The sequence below is a fragment of the Gymnodraco acuticeps genome, unplaced genomic scaffold, assembly GCF_902827175.1.
Source record: "Gymnodraco acuticeps unplaced genomic scaffold, fGymAcu1.1, whole genome shotgun sequence".
NCBI lineage: Eukaryota > Metazoa > Chordata > Actinopteri > Perciformes > Bathydraconidae > Gymnodraco > Gymnodraco acuticeps.
Window position 1 is genome coordinate 3,493,522 of NW_022989755.1, and position 25,690 is coordinate 3,519,211.

Consider the following 25,690-nt stretch of genomic DNA (forward strand, 5'->3'; position numbering starts at 1 on the left):
TGGCCTGGTAGAAATGTTCTGTCCCTTGCTTTCTTGTCATACCAGGTCTTCTGGTTTGCCTGTGCTGATCTCATGTGTTCCTGTGCTAGTGCCGTCATCTGCTCAAGCCTCTCTCGCATCTTGACCACATAAGCCACCACATTGTCCTGATCTGCCTTCGGGTTCTCCCAATGCTCTCTCAGCAGGTCCAACGGCCCCCTCACCTGGTGGCCATAGAGCAGTTCAACGGGTGAAAATCCTGTTGATGCTTGCGGCACCTCCCGGTACGCAAACAGCAAGTATGGCAGCCACTGGTCCCAATCAGAGCCTGTGTGTGACACAAACTTTCGCAGCATGTTCTTGAGTGTCTGATTGAATCTCTCAACTAACCCGTCCGTCTGGGGATGGTAAGGGGTGGTCTTAATTCCCTTCACTCCTAACAACTGATATACCTGCTGCAATAATTTAGACAGGAAGTTGGTGCCACAGTCAGTTAAGATTTCTTTAGGGACGCCTACTCTGGAGAATAGCTGCAATAGGCAATTAGCAACATGTTTGGCCTTAATTGATCTGAGGGGAAAGGCTTCTGGGTAACGGGTGGCATAATCACAAATTACCAGGATGAAACGATGGCCCGTGGAACTTCTCTCAAGGGGTCCCACAATGTCCATGCCTATCCTGTGGAACGGGGTTTCTATGATGGGCAATGGCTGTAGCTGGGCACAGGCTACTCCCCTTGGTGAAGACAGCTGACATACCTCACACGATGCACAAAACCCCTTAACCTGGGTGTAAATACCCGGCCAAACAAATCTCCTAGCTATCCTGCTGAGGGATTTCTGGAATGCTAGGTGGCCTGCCCAGGGGATAGAGTAACCTAGCTCCATAACTTTCTGCCTCAGGCCCTGTGGCAATGCTAGGGCTTCCTCTTTTTCCTCACGTTCGTAAAGAATACCCCTCTTAATGACATAGCTGAACTCTGCTATACCGTCTGCCTTACCCAGTTTTTCACCCTCAACCTCTGAGACCTTGTCTAACCAGGGTTTTAGCGTTGGATCAGCCCTCTGCATTGCTGCTATATCTGGGGGAATACGTAAATCTACGGGCTGTAAAGGCTGGCTGGGCCTAGTTTCTTCCTGACCCTGTTCCCTGGCCGTAGCCAGAAACTTTTCCCTTCTTCTCTGTACTCGGGACTTTGGCTGTTTAACTGGCCCCGTCTTTAACTCAGCATTGTAAAAAGGTAACTCCTCAAGCGTATTTGTCTCTTTACGTGCCCTAGTCACCACCATGTTACATGCTTTTGCTGACACCTGGGGCTCTAACTGTTGCAGCTGATCCAACTTCTGGGCAGGAACCTCAACCCCCGCCTCTACAGGTCTGGGAATCCCTCTGTTAGCCTTAGCCTTATCTACCAAGTCAAGCAGTGTGGGGACATCATGGCCAAGGATAACTGGGTATGGTAGTTAAGGCACTAAAGCTACTGGGAGGAGGTAAGTCTGACCCCCTACGGCAGTGGTTCTCAAAGTGGGGGGCGCAGAGGCATGCCAGGGGGGGCGCGAGAGACCAGGAGGAAAAATGGTTACAAAAAAAAAAGATTAAAAAAAAAAATAAATAAAAAAAAAAAAATCATAATTAAAAAAATTATTGATTCGAAAATAATATGATGCGGTACAGTATTATTACGTGTTGAGAGATGTATCCATAGATCTCTTCATTTTGCTCTCAAAGTGCACCAGATTGATGCATTTAACTTCAATATTTAAAAATGAAATCTTCCCGGGGGAGCTTGCCCCCGGACCCCCCTATGTGAGATCCACACACCACCTATAAAAATAGCACTTTACCCCTGCTAAGCTGATTATCAAGCCTTCATTGTAACAGTCGCGGGTACACTGTGTATATGCGTGGGGAATGTTGCAGTAGAAAATTCCACTGTAGCGACCGGTACATTAATGGGAAACCCTAAATGTTTGAGCTACTGAGCCTGACTATTTGTGTTGGGGGGGCCCGACTTTTTTTTTTCTCCAAAAAGTTTGAGAACCACTGCCCTACGGTAAGATAAACTTCAGCTGTGGGGTACAACTTTTCATCACCGTGGACACAACTAATGTTACACTTTTTCTCACTCTACCTTTCTCTAGGCACTATGCTAGCCAAAACCACCGTCTGAAAGCTACCAGAGTCTAAGAGTGCCTCTTCACGCCGACCATTTACTAACACTGGGGCAGTGAGTGCATCAGCCTTACCAGGGGCAGGGTGGGTGGGTCTGGGAACTACACACAACAGGGCTGGCTTGCTCTGTCTGGTTGTTGGGCAAGTATGCTGAGTGTGACCTAAACCGTTACACTGATAGCAGCGTGTGTCTGCGCTGGGAAACGACTTTGAGCTAGGTCTAGTGAAAGATGACTGATTATTCTGAGGCCTATTCTCATTTTGACCACCCCATTCACCCCCATTGGATTTACTGCGTGCAGCGAAGTATGCCTCGCGGCCGAAGGTGGTTCTTTTAGTCCCAGTTCTGGCTGACAGGAAAACCTCTGTTAGTCTGGCGGCGTCCTCAGCAGACTGCGGGTCTCTCTCTCGGATCCAGATCTAGCTCCGGGTCCACCATTCTCAAGAACTGCTCCAGTATCATCAACTCAGATATACTTTTAACATCGGATCGCCCTGGTTTGACCCATTTGTAAAAACTTCTTTTAACCGTACATAGAGTTCACGTGGAGTTTCCCCCCGATATATTTCCAATGACCAAAACCTTCTTCTGTAGGTATCAGCTGTGATCTCATATTTAGCCAAAATAGCTTCTTTTACCTTTTCGTATTCTACTGAGTCTGTGATGTCCATGAAAACAAAGGCACTGCGTGCTTTACCTGTGAGCAGTGGCACAATCTGAATTGCCCAATCTTCTTTCGGCCATAGGCAGACAGTGGCCATTCTTTCAAACGTTGTCATAAAGTGCTCAATATCATCTTCAGGAGTGAGTGGCATTAACTTGGGGTCTCTACGGAAGTGTGGTGCTCTTCTCCCCAATGGCGGCTCATTCCGCAGGTCGGATCGGTCTGCTCGTAACCTGAGCTCCTCCCCGTCGTCCTCATCATCATAATCCTCCTCATCATGGCGACGGCGCTCAGTTCTGTTTTCCGATTCTTCTTTTAATTCTGTCACCTGGCCTTGTATTTTTTGAAACTCTAGGTGCATGTTCCTCCATCTCTGCTCTTGGTGCACAGACTCTTTCTCCCATTGCTGATCTCTGGATGTATTGAAACAGACAAGAGACTTCACCATGTTTGTCAATTCCTCCAGTTGCTCAGGAGTTTTGTCTGCTGTCGCCCCTTGCTGGACCGGTGCACCGTCATCTGGCTCCATCTGTTTCTCTGACTTCTTTCTTCCTCCGGGCATCTTTGTCTTTCCTCAAAGTGTTTGTTAGGCCTTTGCTTCTGACACCACTGTGACCGGGTAATCTTGCACATGTGGGTTTGCACAGTGCAAACTGTTCACTAAAGTGCTGAGGGACATTTGTCCTGTGCAAACCCACATGTGCAATATTACCCGGCCCGAAGTCATCAGTCCATAGTGACGAAGTTACCTTCGTCACATTTCCTTCCCCCTTTCCCCAGGAAGCAGTGTCCTAACCGTTTTGGCTTCGGGACAACCAGTCAGCTACCAGGTTTGACTTCCCCGGCCGGTACCTGACCGTAAAGTTATACGGCTGCAAGGCAAGGTACCACCCCGCGATACGCATGTTTGCGTCCTTCATCTTGTGAAGCCATTGAAGTGCACGATGGTCTGTCTCCAGTATGAACTGCCGTCCGAGAAGGTAGTACCTCAGGGAGTCGATGGCCCACTTAATCGCCAGGCACTCCTTTTCAATGGTTGAGTACCTTGTCTCCCTGTCCAACAGCTTCCGACTGAGGAAAACCACTGGTTTCAGCTTCCCATCCACTTCCTGCAGCAATACCGCTCCAAGGCCTACCCCTGAGGCATCTGTCTGAACGGTGAATAGCTGATTAAAGTCTGGTGAGTGAAGGACTGACTCAGTGGTAATGGCTTGCTTCAGGTCCTTGAAAGCTCTGTCACAGTCCTCGTTCCAGCGGACTTTGGCTGGCACCGAGGCCTTGGTGAGGTTGGTCAACACAACTGCTCTTTCTGACAGCTGAGGGATGAACTTCCGATACCAATTGACTAACCCCAAGAAAGACTTTACCTTCTTCTTTGTAGTTGGCACGGGGTAGGAGGTAATCGCTTCGATCTTACTCAGCTGTGGGCGGATGACACCTCCCCCAATGACGTAGCCCAGGTACTCCGCCTCTTCCTTGGCAAAGGCGCATTTACGGGGGTTGATGGTCAGTCCAGCAGCTTGGATCGCATGGAGGACCTGTTGTAGGTGATCCCTGTGTTCTTCCCATGTTTGGCTGAAGATCACAACATCGTCCAAGTAAGCTGCGGAAAATGTTGCAAACTCCCGCAGTACTTGGTCCATGAGCCTCTGGAAGGTCGCAGGGGCACCACCCGGAACTGGAACAGTCCAAAGAAGAGAGGGCTTACTCTGCCTAGCCACTGGGCAGGTGGGTCGTGTGTGGCCAACCTCATTACAATGGTAGCACCTTACTTCTGGCTGAACTTGCCTCTTAGCATAGGTCATTCGACTTGGCGTGGTTTGCTTGCCGCTGCTATTGCTACCATAGGTGTAACCACTACCCTTTTCACCCCCATAAGCATTACTTTTGCCCGACGGGTATCGGTTCTGGCAGTTCGCAAAGCTTTTGCTTTCTGTCCTTGCTGAATGAAATACTTCAGCGAGGCGGGACGCTTCCTCCGCCGACTTAGGATCATGTTCCGGGATCCAAACTTCCATCTCTGGGTTCACCATGCGGAGGAACTGTTCAAGGATGAGTATCTCACAAATGTCTTTGATGCTGGACGTCTCAAACCTAACCCACTTGCAGAAGAGGTCCTTCAGTCGGACGTACAGCTCACGTGGGGTCTCGTCCTGTTGGATGTCGAGGGCACGAAACCTCCGTCTATAGGTGTCAGCGGTGATCTCATATTTGGCTAGGATTGCTGCTTTGACTTGCTCGTAGTCCTCAGAGTCTCTAATGTCCATTAGCATGTACGCACTGCGTGCTTTACCAGTCAGCAGGGGAACCAATCGGACAGCCCACTCTTCTTGGTCCCAACGACAGACCTGGGCCATGTGTTCGAAGGTGGTGAGGAACTGTTCAATGTCGTCATCTGGCCCCAGTGGCCACAACTTTGGCTCGCGGTGAAGCGGTTGTTCTCTCTGACGTCTTGGCGACCTTCGCCTGGATGAAGACGTCTGCTCCAGATCATCACCGAAGTCCCCTCTTCTTCTGGGCCGCTCCTCATCACTGCCTTGCTCTGTTGGCGGCCCCGCTCTCATCTCAGATAGCTGGGCTTGAAGCCTTTGCCAGTTTGTCTCCTGCTACTTCTGAGACTGCATGAGTGCTTTCATCATCTCAGACAGCTCCTCAAACCTGTCCCTTGGTTCACCAGCCGTGGCCCCCTGGTCAACTCCATGCGTAGCCACCCCGTCATCGGGCACCTCCATTTGGTCGGGTTTTTTCCCCACTCGGCATTTCCAACTCCTTACTTGGTAAATCCCACTTCTGACACCACTTGTGATGGCTGACACGTGAGCGGCCCGACCAAGTAAGGAGACAGAGGCAGAACGTTTTGATACAACCCGGTGTGGGTATTTATTCATCTTTGGTCCATGGTTGACCACATCAAATCCCCCAATGACTGTCTCCCACACTATTCTCTCCCAAATGAGCCCAACATTCCACCCTTTATAGCCCCACCCATTGGACCGTACCATCCAAAAGGGGTGGCATGTGCAGAGATGGTCAGCTCAGATAAGGACCGTAGTTAGTCACAATAAACATTTAGTGGAGAATGACAACATCCTTTACTTACATTATATTTAATTACTGTATGCAAAGAAAAACCGTTATAAACTAACAAGCCAAATGTACATGATAACAAATCACCCCCACCTCCAACCTGCTCCTTTAATCCCATCCGGAACAATAAAAAGGATCCGCTGTTTCCCCAGGGACCCTTTACGATGACGGACCTTGGGACCAGAGACGGGAGAGCAGGCGGAGGTGAGTGTTATGATGTTGACTGTTATAGGAGTAACTTGTACCATTAATGCACCTTATATCATGACTTTTACACGCTAAACATATCCTTTGCACATAATCTCAACCGCTGTCAATCTACACAAACCAACACTTTGGCGCTCTCGCTATAACTCCCCTTTCTTTCCAGGTGGAGCCGAGAGCCTGACCAGCGTCTGCCAGACAACATCACAATTTAATACGGTTGAATCATTTAATACACACTACATCAATAAATAGTATAAAATGTGCAAATAGGCAATGTTTAACTGTACTGTGCAACTCCCGCTAATAAAGTGCAAACTGTTCACTAAAGTGCTGAGTGACATTTGTCCTGTGCAAACCCACATGTGCAAGATTACCCGGCCCGAAGCCTTCAGTCCATAGTGACGAAGTTACCTTCGTCACACAGCTCATACCAGAAACCGGTGTTTTAATAAGCACACAGGCACTACGCCATATTCAGCACTGACAGGGAAAAAGTGTAACATAGCTAGGATGCATACGTTTGGAGCAGTGTGCTATGCGTACCAGCAGGGCAGGGGAAATTTAGACACTAGGTGTGAGAAAGGACATTTTGTAGGGCATGACAAGGGAAGCCCTGCCTATCTAGTTTACTACCCCGACAAAGAGAAGGTGCAGAAGCACAGACTAGCAAAGTTTATCACCAGCACAACTTGAACGTGATAGCGAGACTCAGACATAGTGGCTAGAACAGGATTCGGAGGAAAACTGTGAAGAGGGAGTAAAGGCCCCACAGCCTAGTGTACTGAGCAAAGATGTACAAACTAACGCTCCACAGTCAGCACCAGAGGATGATGGCGAACAGCACCCTAGGGTGGCGTCACATGCCTCAGACAGTGGGAGATATCCCAGTAGGGAGCGCAAACCCCCAGTACTTGAGAGATTATACTCAGGAAGATAGTGATGAAGATGATAAAACACTCACTAGTATAGATTATTGTTACAGAGCAGTTTGCGGTGTACCTCTGACCTTTAAAGAGGCCATGACATCGACTGAGTCATAAAACTGGGGAAAAGCGATGGATGAGGAAATTAAGTCTCTAGAAGAGAATCAGACTTTTACCCTGACAAAATTGCCGAGGGCAGGAAAACAGTCGGAGGTAAATGGGTCTATTCAGTTAAGAGAGACGTTGACGGACACGACAAATACAAAGCTAGGTTCGTAGCAGAAGGATACAGTCAGAGGGCGGGGATAGATTACGGGGAGACGTTCTCACCTACAGCAAACCTGGCAAGTGTACGTGTATTAATGCAGAAGGCAGCCCAAGAGGATTTGATTTTACACCAGATGGATGTAAAGACAGCCTACCTGCATGCACCCATCGATCACGACATTTACATGAAAAAACCTGAGGGTTATGTAAAGGAGGGAGAAAAGCTAGTGTGTAAACTAGAGAAGTCAATTTACGGCCTGAAGCAGTCAGGGCGAAATTGGAATACGATGTTGCATGAATGCTTAACAGATGACAATTTTACACAGAACCCGGCAGACCACTGCGTGTACTCCAAGGAGTTTAAAGAGGGGAAGTAATAATTGCTATCTGGGTCGATGATCTTATCATCGCAGCCAGCAACACCAAGATTTTAGAGAAAGTGAAGAACATGCTTTCCACAAAATTTAAAATAAAGAGATATGTGGAAAAGATACTGGAACGTTTTGACATGCAGGAGTGTAGGGTAAGTGAGACACCTTGTGACCAAAAGTTAGACTACAGATGAAATGGTTGCAGATGTGATGACCAAGCCTGTATCCAAACGGAAACTGAGGAAATTTGAAGGGATCATGTTTGGTGTGTAAAATGTGTTGAAAAAGTACACATTTGGGGTGTCAAATGTGTTGAAGAAGCCCACATTTAAATCATTTGTACCATGTTTTGCTTTGGTAATTAAATATGAACAGGTAAACAGTAATTACATAATTCATAAGTGGGAGTGTTGAGATGTAACATACAGACATGTATAGTGTAGTGTTGCACGGTGTACCGATACTTGAAATGTACCGCGATACCCTGCCGTTAAAAAACGTTACGATTCCTCCTTTTCATTAGTATCGGTACTTTAAGAATGACGGGGAAAAGTAAAAAAAAGCTTGGAGCTGGGCGTGTCTGAAGCTTGGGGATGTTATTCAAGCAACACGACCAACAACCAATCACATGAATCTCCCGCCCCCGACATACAAAGCAAAAACCCCCGGGGATTTTATGGGAGCAATATATATATATATATATAAACTCCCCAAACAGGCGAAAACCTACCAGTTTCACCCACTGTCTCTGCCACCTCCCTCCATGCCTGGTTCCTCCGGTTTGTATCCGGGTAGGTGAAGAGGGTCTGGTCATACAAAACCGGGTGATTCGCTACGGCGATAATTAGTTTCTCCTCCATCTTTTTTTGAAATATAGAAATGAACGGCGGGATATCTCTCCCAGCTTAGACGCGGTTTGATTGGCTACGGCTTGATCTGTCAGATTTTCCGAAACGGGATTTGATTGGCTGGCGCTGGCTACTCTGGCGTCAGAAGTTGAACATTGTTCAACTTCTGTCGCCTGAGACGCCGGAGACGGACCGCTCTGCTACCCACAATTCAGTTCGGCGAAAAAAAGCGGCAACGTGACGTCACCCCATTCAAAGTGAATGGGCAGATTGAAGCTCTCGACGCTGCAGACGCTGTAGTGTGGACGGGCCGTGAGGGCAAGCCTACGGACACCACGAGGCCTGTCTGTAAGACATGTTTTAGATCCCTGCGAACCAAGGGAGCCAACACATCAAACTTGGCTAAGCACCTCGCCGACCGGCATCCAGATCTGATTAAAGAATTTAAAGACAGACAGGTTAGCGAATGTGATAGATAACATAATTACATCAAGCCCATGCCCTCAAATCTAAGTCAAACAAGTGTAATTTATTTTGTGACAAACAAAGGTTTCTTAGTTTGACGAGGCAATTAATGGCATTGATAACTGTCTAATATGGCTATCATTTTAGCTAACTTACCAATGTGGCTAACATCTGCAATGTACATTTGGTCAATAATTATTTATATTACTGTACTATTACATGTTAATAAAATATAAAGTTAACTATCAAAGAAATCACATAAACTCAAGTATAAAGAAGAGACCATGTTGTAAGAAAACACTTTAACAGATAAACTACAATTTTATTGATCATAAAAATAATAAAAGTAAATGTAGCAGTGGCCGCATAATAAATATATTAATTTAACAGTTTGGTTAAACCACTAAGTCCGACAACGCCACCCCGGGAATTTCACCCAGGGAAATGTGACAAGTTTTAAGTCACTAGGACACACAGGTTCGGTTACTCATGGAACAAGAGACGTGGTTCAATTATCAAAAATAGAACAGTTTATTTGTATACAATAGTAAAAATACAATTTATAAAAACAGTCACACAGGGCTATATCCAAAAGGAAGAACGAACAAGGGGGCTGAGGCTTACCAGTGGGGGTCAACGAATGAGTAGAGGGATCCCACAAAAACAAACTTAAGTTACCCCGGTCACACGTGTTCCACACTCTCACCATCACACGGAGAAAAGATCCAAAAACCCGGGGGAAGCACAGCACACGGAAAGGGGGAAGCCACCACCTCGGACACCAATACCACCACCTTCAGCTCTCAGTAACTAAAACAGGAAAACAAGGGAAAACACAATAAGTGGGGGACAAAAACACAGAATGACTCAAAATGAAATAAACCAAAATAAGCCGCAATCATGCGGCATAAACAAAACTATGCAAAAAGCAAAGAAAGAAAACCTAAACCAAAACCATTATCATATAAACAAACAATGATTTGACCAAAGATATATCGACACTAATTAAGTATAAAATAAGCCAAAAGAAAAGAAAGAAAATAACAAAAGAAAATAGGAATAAACAAAAATAAACTATTAATGAAAAGGAACAAAGTAAACAAAATAGTTGAAATTGGTGAAGGACAGAATAACTAAACAGAAGGAGTTAGCCCAGCAGTCCAGTCACTAAAATACCACTAGGGGAGCGGACCTCTAGTACAGAGTAGGCCACGCTAAACCGGCCCAACCACAGTAGCCAAAAGCGAACAATCTAAGTAGTGTCCAGCAGCACAGGATCGGTAGGGCAGGTGATCATACTGCCGTAGGCAATGCCAAACCGGACCAGACACGATAGCCAGACGCAGACAATCAACTAGCACTTAGCAGCACACATGATCAGCAGTACGGGTGATGACCCTGCGCCAGAAACCCGTCTCTTTTCGGTGCAGCAAAACAGCAGCGGTTCTTTAAAGCCTTAGCTTGGCCCTAGATTAACAACAAACACACAAGTATAATATTAATGTTCAGGAAAGATGTGGTGAATGGTCTGAACAAATCGCCGTACATACCGATCAGGCAGAGAGGAGAGTTTCATGCTCTCTATGTTACGGCTACTTGACGGGCATCGCCAGGAAGACCCTCCGCTATACTATACAAAACAAAACGTGACTACACGTAAGTATGATAAATTGCGAAACTTTACCTGAAGCCAACTATTCTCCTACAACATACCTACGCCGGTGGCGGAAGCAAAACACGGCAAGAACGGAAGTGGGTTGGTCTGGGCACCAGCGAACAAGAGGCCGCCAGCTAGAAGCCTCTGCTCCTTTATAGGGTGCCCCCTGGTGGTGATAGGCTAAAAATAATATGCCTTACAACACTATTTAATGCTCATCCTGCCACAATCTACCCCCCCCATTTTCATCGTCGCCCCGACGATGTACAAATCAAGCCCAGGTTAGCTAACCTCGGCCCAAGGTCTAAAGATGACAGACACCGAGTTAGACACCAGACCAGGAGAGTTTTCAGCCACAGGCGCCAATTCTCCCAACGCTCTCGGGAGATGATGGACATTAGGATGCTGCCCAGCGGTTAACCGTGGTGTCCGTCGCAAGGTCACTGCGCTAGATTCGGGGCAAGTGGATGGAGGGATAGCCAAGCGAGGGGAAGGCAATTCTGGCATGGCAGCGAGAGCTACCGAAGGACCGGCCTCAATGGAGGCTTCGTCAGATGGTGGAGGCAGCCACCAAGGGGTTTATGGGGTCACCACAGCTGATCTGGTAGAAGGAGGATTCGGAGCTTCATTTCTTGAAACCCACAGGTCACCATCAAAGGAAAGCTCATCATCTGACTGTGGTGAGTCAGGAGGAATTGAGAGAGGGACAGGGACATCATCTGGAGACCATCTGGAGTGTGTGCCAATCACAGCTTTCAACAAAGTGCGGTGGACCCGTTTGGTTTTGGTCAGGTCGTTTGCAGGTACAATCGTGTACACCGAACCGCCGTTTGGTGCTTTCACCACTATATACCTGACAGAACTCCAAATATCCCTGATCTTATGGCGCCCTCTTGCACCACAATCTCGCAACCAGACTAACTGGCCCTCGTTCAATGGGACATCTTTGACATACTGGTCATGGCACCTCTTTCTGCGCTCTGCTGCAGTTTTTAACCTCTCTTGAGCTCCTTCAAAGGCAATTTGCAATTTTGCCTGATGCTCCTGAATCCACTCATGGACTGGACCACCGACTGGATCAGGGACTCTACCCAACAGAAAATCAACTGAGAGCCTTGGCTCTTGTCCAAACATCAACAAGAATGGAGATTCACCAGTTGACTGATGGGGAGTAGTGTTGTACGAATACAGTAGTTGTGGCAAGCAAGAGTTCCAATCCCGTTTCCGAGACACAGGCAGAGTACGCAGCAAGTTGTGAAGGGTTCGGTTGAACCGTTCACATTGACCATTGCTTGCCGGATGGTAGGGAGTAGTGCGAGATTTTTCGATGTTATAGAGGCTGCAAAGTTGTTGGATAAGAATGCTCTCAAAGTTTCGGCCTTGGTCTGAATGTATACGGGCTGGGACACCAAACTTTGAAAACCATTCTGTAACCAGAACTTGAGCCACAGTGGAGGCTCGTTGGTCGCGGGGTGGCAAAGGCCAAAGTGTACTTGCTAAAAATGTCTGTAATTACAAGGACATTTTCCAACCTACTATAGGTGGGCTCCAAGACAGTGAAGTCAATGGCTAGAATTTCATTGGGTCTAGAAGCCAGCAAGTGTCCCATGGGAGCACGAGCCGCTGGTCGAGTGTCCTTGGCAATTTGACACCTCTCACAACTGCTGCACCAATGTACCACCTCGGAGGACATACCTGGCCAGTAACACCGCTGCCTAAGTAGCTCCAAGGTTCTTTCAATACCTTGGTGGCCATGCCTCTGGTGGACTTCGGTGAACACCTGCTCTCTCAAAGCAGCTGGCAAAAGCAGCTGCAGAAATGCTTCAGCCCCATCAAAGCGAAAGATCTGGCGATAGAGGACCCCACTCCTCTCAACTAACCGGTCCCATTGGGGGAGCAGTGCCAATGCTTGCCGGGACAACTGCTTCCTCTCATCATTGCTTGGACGCTGCCTCCTTCTCCAGAACACCAAGAGTTCCTGAAGGACGGGGTCGGCTTGCTGAAGTGCCTCCATATCAGACTGTGTATGATGAGGCAAGGCTATGACAGCTGCTTGGGTTGCCTGTGCTACTGGCAAGGCTTGCCGTAAAGGCAAGGGGAGCGAGGTGCTAGGGAGCATAGCTTCAAGATCTTGCACCCCTGGTGGGTGCTGACGGGACAGGGCATCAGCATTTCCATTACTTCTACCAGAGCGGTACTTAATCTCAAAGTCGAAAGACGCAAGTTGGGCTGCCCAACGTTGTTCAGTGGCTCCAAGCTTTGCCGTGGACAGGTGGCTAAGGGGATTGTTGTCAGTGAAGACAACACATTTATGACCAAGCAGATATTCCCTAAATTTCTCAGTCATGGCCCACTTGAGCCCCAAGAACTCCAGCCTCATAGAGCTGTAGTTGGCAGAATTGCGTTCCGTGGGCCTCAGACCTCTGCTGGCATAAGCTATGGGCCTGACCTTACCACCTTGCTCCTGTGATAGCACAGCTCCGAGGCCACCAAAGCTTGCGTCGACCTCCAGAATGAATGGGAGGGAGAAGTCGGCATAGGCAAGCACAGGTGCCGTGGTGAGCTTTGTCTTGAGAGCCTCAAAGCTCCTATGACACCCCTCAGTCCAGTTCCCAGCAATTTCACGCTCTGATCTCCTTTTGGACTTGGTGCCTCCCAACTCAGCCACCAACGTATGTAGAGGGGCCGCCAATTTGGCAAAGCCCTCCACAAACCTACGGTAGTAACTGGCAAAACCAAGGAACGACCGCAGTCCAGAGATGGTAGTGGGGGGCTGCCAACTGGCTACCACCTCCTGTTTGCTGGGATCAGTAGAGACACCCTGGTCAGAAATCACATGGCCCAGGTAACGCACCTCTCGCTGGAAGAAAGCACACTTTGATAGCTTAGCCTTTAAGCCCTCATGCTGTAGCCTTCTCAGCACGACCTCCAACCTCTCAAGATGTTGATCCACAGTGGAAGAGAATACCACGATGTCATCAAGGTATAAAAGCAAAGATTGGCATTGTTGGTCCCCGAAGATCCGCTGCATCAATCTTTGGAAGGTGCCAGGAGCATTGCAGAGTCCAAAGGGCATCCGATTCCACTCAAAGAGGCCAAACGGGGTGCAAAACGCAGTTTTTGGCCGGTCTGCTTCTGCAACTGGTACCTGGTTATACCCACTGGCTAAATCCATAGTGGAAAACCAACTGGCACCGGTCAGCGCATCAAGGGACTCTTCGATTCGAGGGAGAGGAAAAGCATCTTTCCTGGTTTTGCTGTTCAGCTGCCTGTAGTCTACGCACATGCGCAGGCTGCCATCTTTCTTTTTCACTAGCACGATGGGGGATGCGTAGGGGCTGCAACTCTCTCTTATGATCTGTGACTCAAGAAGTTGGTTGATGTGCTCCTTCACTACCTCGTACTCAGACGGGGGGAATGCGCCTATAGCGTTGCTTCACGGGGACGTCATCAAGAAGAGGGATGTCATGAGAGATCAAGGTGGTGCAACCCAAGTCCCCTTCGTGAGCAGAAAAGACAGATGTGTGCTTTGTCAAAAGAGACCGTACCTTAACCTGTTCTTCAGCAGGCAAGGAAGACAGGTCCAGAGCATCCAGCTGGTCAGGCACAGAGGGAAAGGCAGCCTGGGATGCCACTCTGGCCACACTAGATGATACTTCGGTGACACCAACAGGCAAGTTAACCAGCCTAACTTGATCGAGTGTGCCTACCAGTGTGCGGGGATAGAGCAACACGTCTACGGAGCCTACGTTCACAATAGGAATATAGGCGGTGCCCCTTTCCACCCGAACCAGAGCTGGAGAGGCAAGCAAGCCAGCCGGAAGACCCGAATCCAAGGGCTCAAATAACACAGTGCCACTTGAGTACTGCTCTGAGCATGTGGCTGCAACAATCTTCATCATGCCACCAGGGATACGACAAGCCTTCCTTCCACGCACTTTTACCCCTCCTGAGACGCCAGGGGGGGGCTGCACACTGGACTGATGGCATTTTTGCAAAGCCTCAATGAATGACTGGGGGGCCTCAGATACAGGAGGTAAGGAAAACAAGGCCAACCCATGCTGTCCAAAGAGCTCTTGATAACATCTTCGAATGATGTTCATCCCCAAGATACCAGGGACTGCAGAAGAGACACCACCGGGGGGGTCCTTGACCACCAACACGCCACAGCTTGCCATTACCTTTCCACATAGCTCAATGTCCAGCTCCAAGTAGCCGATGTAAGGGATGGCTAACCCATTGGCTGCCCTGAGCTGCAGCCAGTGACAAGATTGAAGCTTCTCTTGGCCCCAGGGCTCAAAGTGCTGAAGGAAAAAGCTCTCTGTGACGGTGGACACCATGGACCCAGTATCCACCAAGCAATGAACCATAACTCCCCCCATGTTGACATCTAAATGTGGACAAGACGACATGAGCTTAAAAGCTTCTCCTGAGCCTGTGACTCCACCCCCCGAACTGTGGCTCTGTAATTCGGCGGGCGCTAGTTTTCCGATGGCTAAGTGAAACGGCGCTGCCCGCTAGACTGTTGAGCAGGTGAGGACGGTCGAGCACGAGGAGCAGCACGTACCCCATCGCACTCTCTGGCTAAATGACCGGGTAGCTGGCAACGTCTGCAAATGATGGGGCCCCTATAGGGGGGGCGACTGTGCAGCTGAGAGTCCTGGAAACGAGAAATGTTTTGAGTAAGTGTGTTAAGCTGCTCTTGCTGGAGTTTTAGCATCTCTCTCATCTCACTCAGTTCAGACACCTGGGAGCCAGTCACCACCTGAGGACCACCCTGAACTCCATACTATAGACCAAGAACTGAAGGGACAGAGTGACTTCGGCCCCTATTAGCACCAGGCAAACCCTCCCGCTCCCACCTGATTGCTTCTGCCCTGGCATCAAGTAATGCTGCAGTAGGTTGCCGACGTACAAACTGTTTTAACTCACGTCGCAATGCACCGTCAATGACATGCTCTACAAATTGGTCGCGCAGCAAAACCTCTACATTAGGCATATTGTCAGGCGCCCGCTGCTTTACAGACGACATAAGACTAAGCAACGCAAGGGAGAATTCCTGCAAAGTCTCCCCTTCTTGCTGTCGTCAGGAGAAGAAAGCCTCTTGTAAAGCTACGTAAGAATCAGAACAACCATACAGCTCTTGCAACACAGCAAGGACTTTAACAGGGTCTTCCCGCTCAGCACTTGAACGGTATTTTATCTCATCACGGGCCTCTCCTTCGAGATGGTCAAACAGGAAAAATGACTGATCGGATATCGCCAAACGGCGCGCTCTCACACAAGCCTGTATTTCCTCAATCCATTCACTCAAACCTATTCCTGATCTTCCCCTAAACATGGGACATTTCCTGTCTCGGGCACAAAAACCAGTCTCTCCGCTGAAGGGGCACTAGCATGGGAAAGAGCAGAAGTTGGCAGAGCAGCAAGGAGAGGTGCAGCATTAGGACCAGTCACCGCCGCAGCCTGTTCCTGCCACAGCCTCTCATTGTCTGCTTTTAACTGGGCAACTAAATCCCTCAATTCTTGTAACTCTTCCTCCATAGCTACACCGTTCCAAATTTAAATGGGGAGATAGGGCGACAAAATGGACAGGAAATACACGATAATAAACACTGTGACTTACCACAGGTCCACAAGAAACCAGCTGCTGTTTTGCTTCGGAACACAATATAAAACAATTATTTAAAGGCGTAAAACAATTGTTTCTTACAACCACAAAAATAAAGAACAATCGAAACACACGTCCCTGTTCAAGCAAAGAGTAGATCCTGCCGACAACGCCAGTTTGTAGCAGTGGCCGCAGAATAAATATATTAATTTAACAGTTTGGTTAAACCACTAAGTCCGACAACGCCACCCCGGGAATTTCACCCAGGGAAATGTGACAAGTTTTAAGTCACTAGGACACACAGGTTCGGTTACTCATGGAACAAGAGACGTGGTTCAATTATCAAAAATAGAACAGTTTATTTGTATACAATAGTAAAAATACAATTTATAAAAACAGTCACACAGGGCTATATCCAAAAGGTAGAACGAACAAGGGGGCTGAGGCTTACCAGTGGGGGTCAACGAATGAGTAGAGGGATCCCACAAAAACAAACTTAAGTCACCCCGGTCACACGTGTTCCACACTCACACAATCACACGGAGAAAAGATCCAAAAACCCGGGGGAAGCACAGCACACGGAAAGGGGGAAGCCACCACCTCGGACACCAATACCACCACCTTCAGCTCTCAGTAACTAAAACAGGAAAACACAATAAGTGGGGGACAAAAACACAGAATGACTCAAAATGAAATAAACCAAAATAAGCCGCAATCATGCGGCATAAACAAAACTATGCAAAAAGCAAAGAAAGAAAACCTAAACCAAAACCATTATCATATAAACAAACAATGATTTGACCAAAGATATATCGACACTAATTAAGTATAAAATAAGCCAAAAGAAAAGAAAGAAAATAACAAAAGAAAATAGGAATATAAACAAAAATAAACTATTAATGAAAAGGAACAAAGTAAACAAAATAGTTTAAATTGGTGAAGGACAGAATAACTAAACAGGAGTTAGCCCAGCAGTCCAGTCACTAAAATACCACTAGGGGAGCGGACCTCTAGTACAGAGTAGGCCACGCTAAACCGGCCCAACCACAGTAGCCAAAAGCGAACAATCTAAGTAGTGTCCAGCAGCACAGGATCGGTAGGGCAGGTGATGATACTGCCGTAGGCAATGCCAAACCGGACCAGACACGATAGCCAGACGCAGACAATCAACTAGCACTTAGCAGCACACAGGATCAGCAGTACGGGTGATGACCCTGCGCCAGAAACCTGTCTCTTTTCGGTGCAGCAAAACAGCAGCGGTTCTTTAAAGCCTTAGCTTGGCCCTAGATTAACAATAAACACACAAGTATAATATTAATGTTCAGGAAAGGTGTGGTGAATGGACTGAACAAATCGCCGTACATACCGATCAGGCAGAGAGGAGAGAGTTTCATGCTCTCTATGTTACGGCTACTTGACGGGCATCGCCAGGAAGACCCTCCGCTATACAAAACAAAACGTGACTACACGTAAGTATGATAAATTGCGAAACTTTACCTGAAGCCAACTATTCTCCTACAACATACCTACGCCGGTGGCGGAAGCAAAACACAGCAAGAACGGAAAGGGGTTGGTCTGGGCATCAGCGAACAAGAGGCCGCCAGCTAGAAGCCTCTGCTCCTTTATAGGGTGCCCCCTGGCGGTGATAGGCTAAAAATAATATGCCTTACAACACTATTTACTGCTCATCCTGCCACATAAAGAATCGGAATCGCAATTCTTGACTTGGTATCGGTATTGAAACCAAAATGTTGGTATCGTGACAACACTAGTGTATGACTCCATGTATTACTGCAGTGGTTCCCAAACTTTTTCAGTCGTGACCCCCTTGGGTATTGGAAATATTTTCGGGACCCCCCAACCCGGTTCCCATCTATATTGGTAGGATTAATTGTATATTGTTGTAAAAACATTACATTTTCTCTGCTAATAATAAGAAGATACAAAGATCCAACTATCATTTTATATTTTATTATGGATTACACATGAACAAAAGTGCTTGTAATAGATACTGTGAATTAATTTGGCCTTATTAAAACTGGTTGGCCTTCATCCCTGAGTAGTAGATTTTTAAATTCAAATTTCTTTAAGGAAAATATATTAATTAACTACTATTTCTACTGCAGGTTGCAAACGATCACATCACTTTACCATTCCTATTCCACACATAGCCTATCAATGACTTGTGTGTGCTTGCTTTCCCTTGCAGATCTTCTCAAACTGGGGCTGTTGTTTTGAGACTGCCACTCAGTTCATTCTCAATGTTCAGCTTTGATCTGTATTTCGTTTTGATGGCAGCAACAGCAGAAAAGCCTATGTTACACAAGTAGGATGTTGCAAAAGGCAGCATTATGCCCACAGCTCTCTGACCAATGAGATATTTTCGAGCAGTGTTTGTTTACAATTGAATAATAATAATAACAATACATTTGATTTATATAGGTGCACTTTAAAAACGTCATCTCAAGGTGCTTCACAAAGCTAAAAGGAGAAAATAATAAAATAAAAAAATCTTCCCGCGACCCCCCTGCAGTACCTCCGCGACCCACCAGGGGTCACGCCCCACAGTTTGAAAACCACTGTATTACTGTGTACCATGTTGTTTATCTAAGTAGCTGCAACTACTACTGTGTTCATTGGTTAGTGCTGTACCACATGATTGTGATGTCACTACCTGGGGTATAAGACCGTTGGAAGGCACGCCCCTTCTCTCTCTGTCCTCAAGTCTCTTGAGGTGTGTGCCTATAATAAATAACGCCGTGATGAATGGCTAAACTTGAACTGCTGAGATTATTTACCTTTCTGCTGCAGGAGACAAAAGGTATAAGTCTAAATCTGCTAACATTCTACAATAAAATCTTGTTTAAAATTGTGTTACGATGTCTAAAGTTACTGATAAGTCACATGTTTCCTGCCTGGCCTCAGCGTGTATCATTACCCTCTCTCGTCTGGGCGCTAAGAGAGGAGCCCTCAACCAGTGCAGCAGCAGCCACTAGCAGCTGACTGTTGCTATCTGTAAACTATGCCGCTGAAACATAATTTCAGCCAATCAGCGTCGTCAAATCTGATGATCACTGGGCGCCAATGTCAGCGCCCGGTGCAGGGTTACGGAGCGTCCACACAGCAGCGTGCGTTGACGCTTGGAGGTGGGCGTATCTGAAGCTTGGGGATTTTTTGCGAGCAACACGACCAACAACCAATCACATGAATCTCCCGCCCCCGACATACAAAGCAATAGCAATGTTAAAACGAAGTAAACTGGATATAAAATCCCCAAACAGGCGAAAACCTACCAGTTTCATCCACTGTCTCTGCCACCTCCCTCCATGCCTCGCTCCTCCGGTTTGTATCCCGGTAGATGAACAGAGACTGATCATACAGCACCGGGTGATTCACTACCGCTACAATGAATTTTCCCTCAATTTTTTTGAATATGAGGAAATGACCTGCGTAGTCTCTCCCAGCATACACGCGGTTTGATTGGCTAGCGATTGTACTGGCAGATTTGAATAAACGGGATTTCATTGGCTGACGCCTCCGTCGAGGCGTCAAAAGTTGAACATTGCTCAACTTTTGACGCCAGCAACGCTCCACGTCGCTTCCCAAAATGCAGTTCGGCTAAAAGTGACGTCACCCCATTCAAAGTGAATGGGCAGAAGCGTTGGAAGCTTCAACACACGCCGCTGTGTGGACGGGCCGTAACGGCCCGTCCACACAGCGGCGTCACTTTTAGCCGAACTGTATTTTGGGAAGCGACGTGGAGCGTTGCTGGCGTCAAAAGTTGAGCAATGTTCAACTTTTGACGCCTCGACGGAGGCGTCAGCCAATGAAATCCCGTTTATTCAAATCTGCCAGTACAATCGCTAGCCAATCAAACCGCGTGTATGCTGGGAGAGACTACGCAGGTCATTTCCTCATATTCAAAAAAATTGAGGGAAAATTCATTGTAGCGGTAGTGAATCACCCGGTGCTGTATGATCAGTCTCTGTTCATCTACCGGGATACAAACCGGAGGAGCGAGGCATGGAGGAAGGAGGCAGAGACAGTGGGTGAAACTGGTAGGTTTTCGCCTGTTTGGGGATTTTATATCCAGTTTACTTCGTTTTAACATTGCTATTGCTTTGTATGTCGGGGGCGGGAGATTCATGTGATTGGTTGTTGGTCGTGTTGCTCGCAAAAAATCCCCAAGCTTCAGATACGCCCACCTCCAAGCGTCAACGCACGCTGCTGTGTGGACGCTCCGTTATGGCTAGAAAGGATCCGTCTTGTGTAAAACTCTCGCGAGAGTTTGCGAGTCACGTGGCTGAATGTTTACGTTTGACAGGCAGCCTTTCAGTTACGATCGTTAACATCAGTGGGCCACAGCAAATGATGGTGAGAAGCTAAACTATCTATTAGGGAGGCGTGTGGCGCAGTGGATAGAGCCTTGGTGTTGGGATCAGGGGGTCACAGGTTCACCCCACTGCAGTCAGCATGTCGTTGTGCAAGACACTTCACCCCAAATTGCTCCTGTGGGGATTGCCCACAGTATTGAGTATGTAAGTTGCTTTGGATAAAAGCGTCTAATAAGCAGTGGCGGCGCCAGAGATTTTCTCTAGGGGGTGCTGTGAGGTAGCTTGACGTTTCATAGAGGGTGCTCAAACATTTAGGGTTTCCCATTAATGCACCAGCGCTACAGTTGAATTTTCTACTGCAACACTCCCCACGCACACACACACACAGTGCACCCGCGACTGTTACAATGAAGGCTCGATAATCAGCTCACGGCATATAGGCAGGGGTAAAGTGCTATTTTTACAAGTGGGGAGCGGACCTCACCTCCTCTAGGAGGGTCCTCACCTCCTCTAGGGGGGTCCGGGGGCTAGCTCCCCCGGGAAGATTTTTTGTTACATATTTAAGTTAAAAGCATCAATCTGGTGCACTTTGAGAGCAACATTAAGAGATCTATGGATACATCTCAACACCCATACGAAACAGAACTGTCAACAGATTTTCTATTTCTTTATAGATATTTTACAAATCACTCCCCTTTTAAAACAAACCGTTTGAGACCCACTGAGATAACTAGACTAAAGTTAACTATCTAAACACTGAGAGAGTCCTTTACTTCACCTGAGTTGAGGTTACCTGAGACTCTCCGTCTGACAGGAGAGAGTTCTCCCTCCACCTTGTTGTTGAAAAAGCTCCTTATATCCATTAGCTTGGCTAGCTAGCACCCGATGCTAACCACAACGATCTCCGGTAGATACCCACTGGTGCGCGAGGCGAGCTCTCTCGCTCGCTCGCGCACGCACACAAAATGGCTCGTGCCACACACACACACACACACAGACTGCAGGGCTTGAATGAAACACAGAGACCCAGAAGTAAGCTACTTGTACTCACGAGGCCTATTATGTGCAGAATCCCTCTCGCTTTCAGTTGGTTTTGATTGAGTGTCCACACGTGGTCGTTTAAGGACTAAAAAACGATCAATTTTTCACTTTGCTGTTAGCAAATCATTTGGCGCTCTAGCTAACAGGAAGTCAATCAAGTGTCACAAAGTAATTTAGCCTATGGGTAGGTCAAAAATCGAATGGGTGCTGACCATTGGCCTAATCATATCACCTGTGTTGGCTTTATGTTTTTGGTCAAAAATGTGTTTGTTTCACATATGCATTGATGTAATCAATAATATTTCTAATTTAATAAAAATAATAATAATAATTTTCGAAAAAAAAAAAAAAACACATATTTCTTGGGGGTGCTTTGGCAATCCTGGGGGGTGCTTCAGCACCCCCTAGCTCCCCCCTGGTGCCGCCCCTGCTAATAAGTAATATTAATTATGTCAATTACAGGGAGTGTGATTGTAACTGTGTGTGTGACTAGCTGGATGCAAACAGGTAAACGCTGTCTTTTGTTTTCCCATGCTTGCTCTTCAAACAGCTGGGGACAGATACTATGTGCCCGTGATAAATAAACACACACACACACACATATTATTGTATATAGTTGAGTTTTGACAGCATCCATCAAACTAGATTTGTTGCCTTAATGGTCTGTTTTCTAATATTTCTGTGTTTCTGAACCACGTCTGTGTCTGCATATAATGTTCGTATTTAGTCTCCTGATTTTAAATGGGAATTCAATAATTTGAGTGTTCGCAAAGAACCGGTGTTCTGCAGTTTGTGTGGGCCTACTGTACTGTTGCACAGTTTACTGTAGAAACTATGTCCAGGACAAGGTATTTGGAAGTTTTGGAAGATTCATAGCTAACCACACTGAAGATTATGGAGGTATTGATCAGTCTTCTCATTTCTCTAACATCACCAGAAGTCATAATTTAAGGGGTTATTTCTCTAAAATAATTTCCACCAGCCGCACTGATGGTGACCAAACCGTTTGAGACCCACTGTGAATTTAGACTAAGTTAACTATCTAAACATTCAGAGAGTGAGGTTATCCCGAGCTTGAATGACACACACAGACCAATCTAGGGCTTTGATTTATGATCTATATGACAGTGGCCATGTCATTAGTTTAAAAGTGTAAAGCAATGAATGAATACATAAACAGGGTGTTTTGCATCACAATGTAAAACTATATATATATATATATATATGTTTAGTTTTAAGATCATTGGTTGTCTTTGTAGTAGACAACAAACATATTTGCATGTCCTCAGGTGCACTAGAGAGTATCCTGACTGGCTGCATCACGGCCTGGTACGGTAGCTGCACCGCCCTCAATCGTAAGGCTTAACAGAGGGTGGGGAAAACTGCACAGCACATCACCAGGACGGAGCTGCCATCCATGGAGGACCTTTACCCCCAGCGGCTCAGGAAGAAATCCCTCAGGATTCCAAAAGATCCCCATCACCCCAGCCACAAACTGTTCTGTCTGCTGCCGTCTGGCAGGCGGTACTGCAGCATCCGGACTAAAACCACCAGTCTCAGGGACAGTTTAATCTCACAGTTGATCTTTGATTTCCAATGATTTAATGTAATTGTTTGCCTGTCTGGCCATTGTAATCAGGCTCTTTGAAGATCCAAAAATCCACGGTTTTCTTAAATTTCTGATCGGATTGGCAAAAACTTCAGAATTTGTATTGACCGCCATTCAAATGACAGCTTTGTTTTCCCCAAAAAGTGGGCGGAGCCGTACTTTTTGCCCGGAAATGACACATGTGTTACTCTCATGTATAAGACTGTTAATGTTACGGTGTGTGTAGGAAGCAGGACCCAAATGCAGATTTAAGTGACAAAAATAGTTCCTTTATTTCAAGGCTATATATACGTACAGACAGAACAGGACACTCACCGAAGACCACGTCAATACACAAGACAACCCGACAAAGAGAGACAGAAAACCCAGAACTTAAATACACCCAGGACTAATCACATAAACACGAGACAGGTGAGGAGGGAGGAGAAAACACAGAGGTACCAGGTGAACACAATCGGGTAATCGGGGAGGGAAACAGACAGAAAGCAAACAGGCAGGAAACGGGGGTGAACACTTTACAAAATAAAACAGGAAACCCAAAGATAGAAAAAGACAAGAAAAGCACCAACACAGACAGATCCTAACAGTACCCCCCCCTCAAGGGACGGATTCCAGACGTCCCAAAACAAAAAGTCCAAAACCCCAAGCAGGGTGGGTGGAGGGGGTCCGGAGGAGGGACGCATCACTAAGCCACCAGGGTGGGTGGAGGGGGTCAGGAGGACGGGACTGAACTGACCGCCCAGGGGCACGGCAGAGGACCAGGAAGGGGTCTCGGGCGGACGGCCCGGGGGCAAGGCAGAGTCCAAAAAGGGGGACTCGGGCGGACGGCCCGGGGGCAAGACAGAGTCCAAGGTGGGGACCATGGAGGGGCGAAGGCAGCGGCAGGAAGAGTCAGGGGGCCGGGCCCGAGGGCGAAGGCAACGGCAGGAAAAGTCAGGGGACCGGGCCCGAGGGCGACGACCGCGGCACTCAGGGGGCCGGGCTCGAGGGTGAAGACCATGGCTCTCAGGGGGCCAGGCTCGAGGGCGAAGACCAGACAGCTCCGGAGGCCGGGCAGGAAGGCGCTGACGGGACAGTGCCGGAGGCCGGGCAGGACCCGGTGTCGGAGCTGGTGGGACAGGCCTCGGCAGGATCCCCCACGGAAGAGGACCATGACACGGGATTTGCAGGATCCCCGGCAGGAGAGCAGTCGGCGGGGCCTCCAACGGCACAGGACATAGGATTGGCAGGACCCCCGGCAGGAGAGTAGACGGCGGGACCTCCAACGAGACAGGACAAAGGGTTGGCAGGACCCCCGGCAGGAGAGTAGACGGCGGGACCTCCAACGAGACAGGACAAAGGGTTGGCAGGACCCCGGCAGGAGAGTAGTCGGCGGGGCCTCCAACAGCACAGGACAAAGGGTTGGCAGGACCCCCGGCAGGAGAGTAGTCGGTGGGACCTCCAACGAGACAGGACAAGAAGCTGGCAGGACCCCCGGCAGGAGAGTAGACGGCGGGACCTCCAAGGGGACAGGACAAAGGGTTGGCAGGACCCCCGGCAGGAGAGTAGTCGGCGGGGCCTCCAACGGCACAGGACAAAGGGTTGGCAGGACCCCCGGCAGGAGAGTAGACGGCGGGACCTCCAACGAGACAGGACAAGGAGCTGGCAGGACCCCCGGCAGGAGAGTAGATGGCGGGCCCTCCAACGGGACAGGACAATGGGTTGGCAGGACCCCCGGCAGGAGAGTAGACGGCGGGACCTCCAACGGGACAGGACAAAGGGTTGGCAGGACCCCCGGCAGGAGAGTTGTCGGCGGGACCTCCAACGTGACAGGACAAGGAGCTGGCAGGACCCCCGGCAGGAGAGTAGACGGCGGGACCTCCAACGGGACAGACATACGATTGGTAGGACCCCCGGCAGAGGAGTAGTCGACGGGACCTCCAACGGGACAGGACATGGAGTTGGCAGGACCCCCAGCGGAACCTCCAACGGACCAGGACATTGGGTAGGGACTTGAGACGTGACTCAAGAGGGGACTCGAGAGGGGAACTAGAGGAGAGACTAGAGGAGGGACTAGAGGAGGAACTAGAGAAGGGAACTCGAGAGGGAACTCGCGAGGGGAACTAGAGAGGGGACTCGAAGAGGGACTAGAGAGAGGACTAGAGGAGGGACTAGAGAGAGGACTAGAGGAGGGACTAGAGGAGGGACTAGAGGAGGGAACTCGAGAGGGAACTGGAGAGGGGACTCGAGAGGGAACTGGAGAGGGGACTCGAGAGGGAACTGGAGAGGGGACTCGAGAGGGAACTCGAGAGGGAACTGGAGATGGGACTAGAGAAGTGACCTGAGGAGGGACTAGGGAAAGGACTAGAGAAGGGAACTCGAGAGGGGACTCGAGAGGGGAACTAGAGAGGGGACTCGAAGAGGGACTAGAGGAGGGACTAAAGGAGGGACTAGAGGAGGGACTAGAGGAGGGAA

General features: G+C 48.2%; 1 protein-coding gene across 1 annotated transcript; it reads right to left on the reverse strand.

Annotated features, from left to right (window-relative positions):
* Nucleotides 1–3,607: 3,607 nt before the first annotated feature.
* Nucleotides 3,608–15,023, reverse strand: LOC117544652. The gene is given in 4 exon segments (XM_034213895.1): nt 3,608–5,358; nt 11,292–12,120; nt 12,122–14,056; nt 14,058–15,023. Coding segments are annotated over 4 exon segments (5,481 nt in total).
* Nucleotides 15,024–25,690: the final 10,667 nt, after the last annotated feature.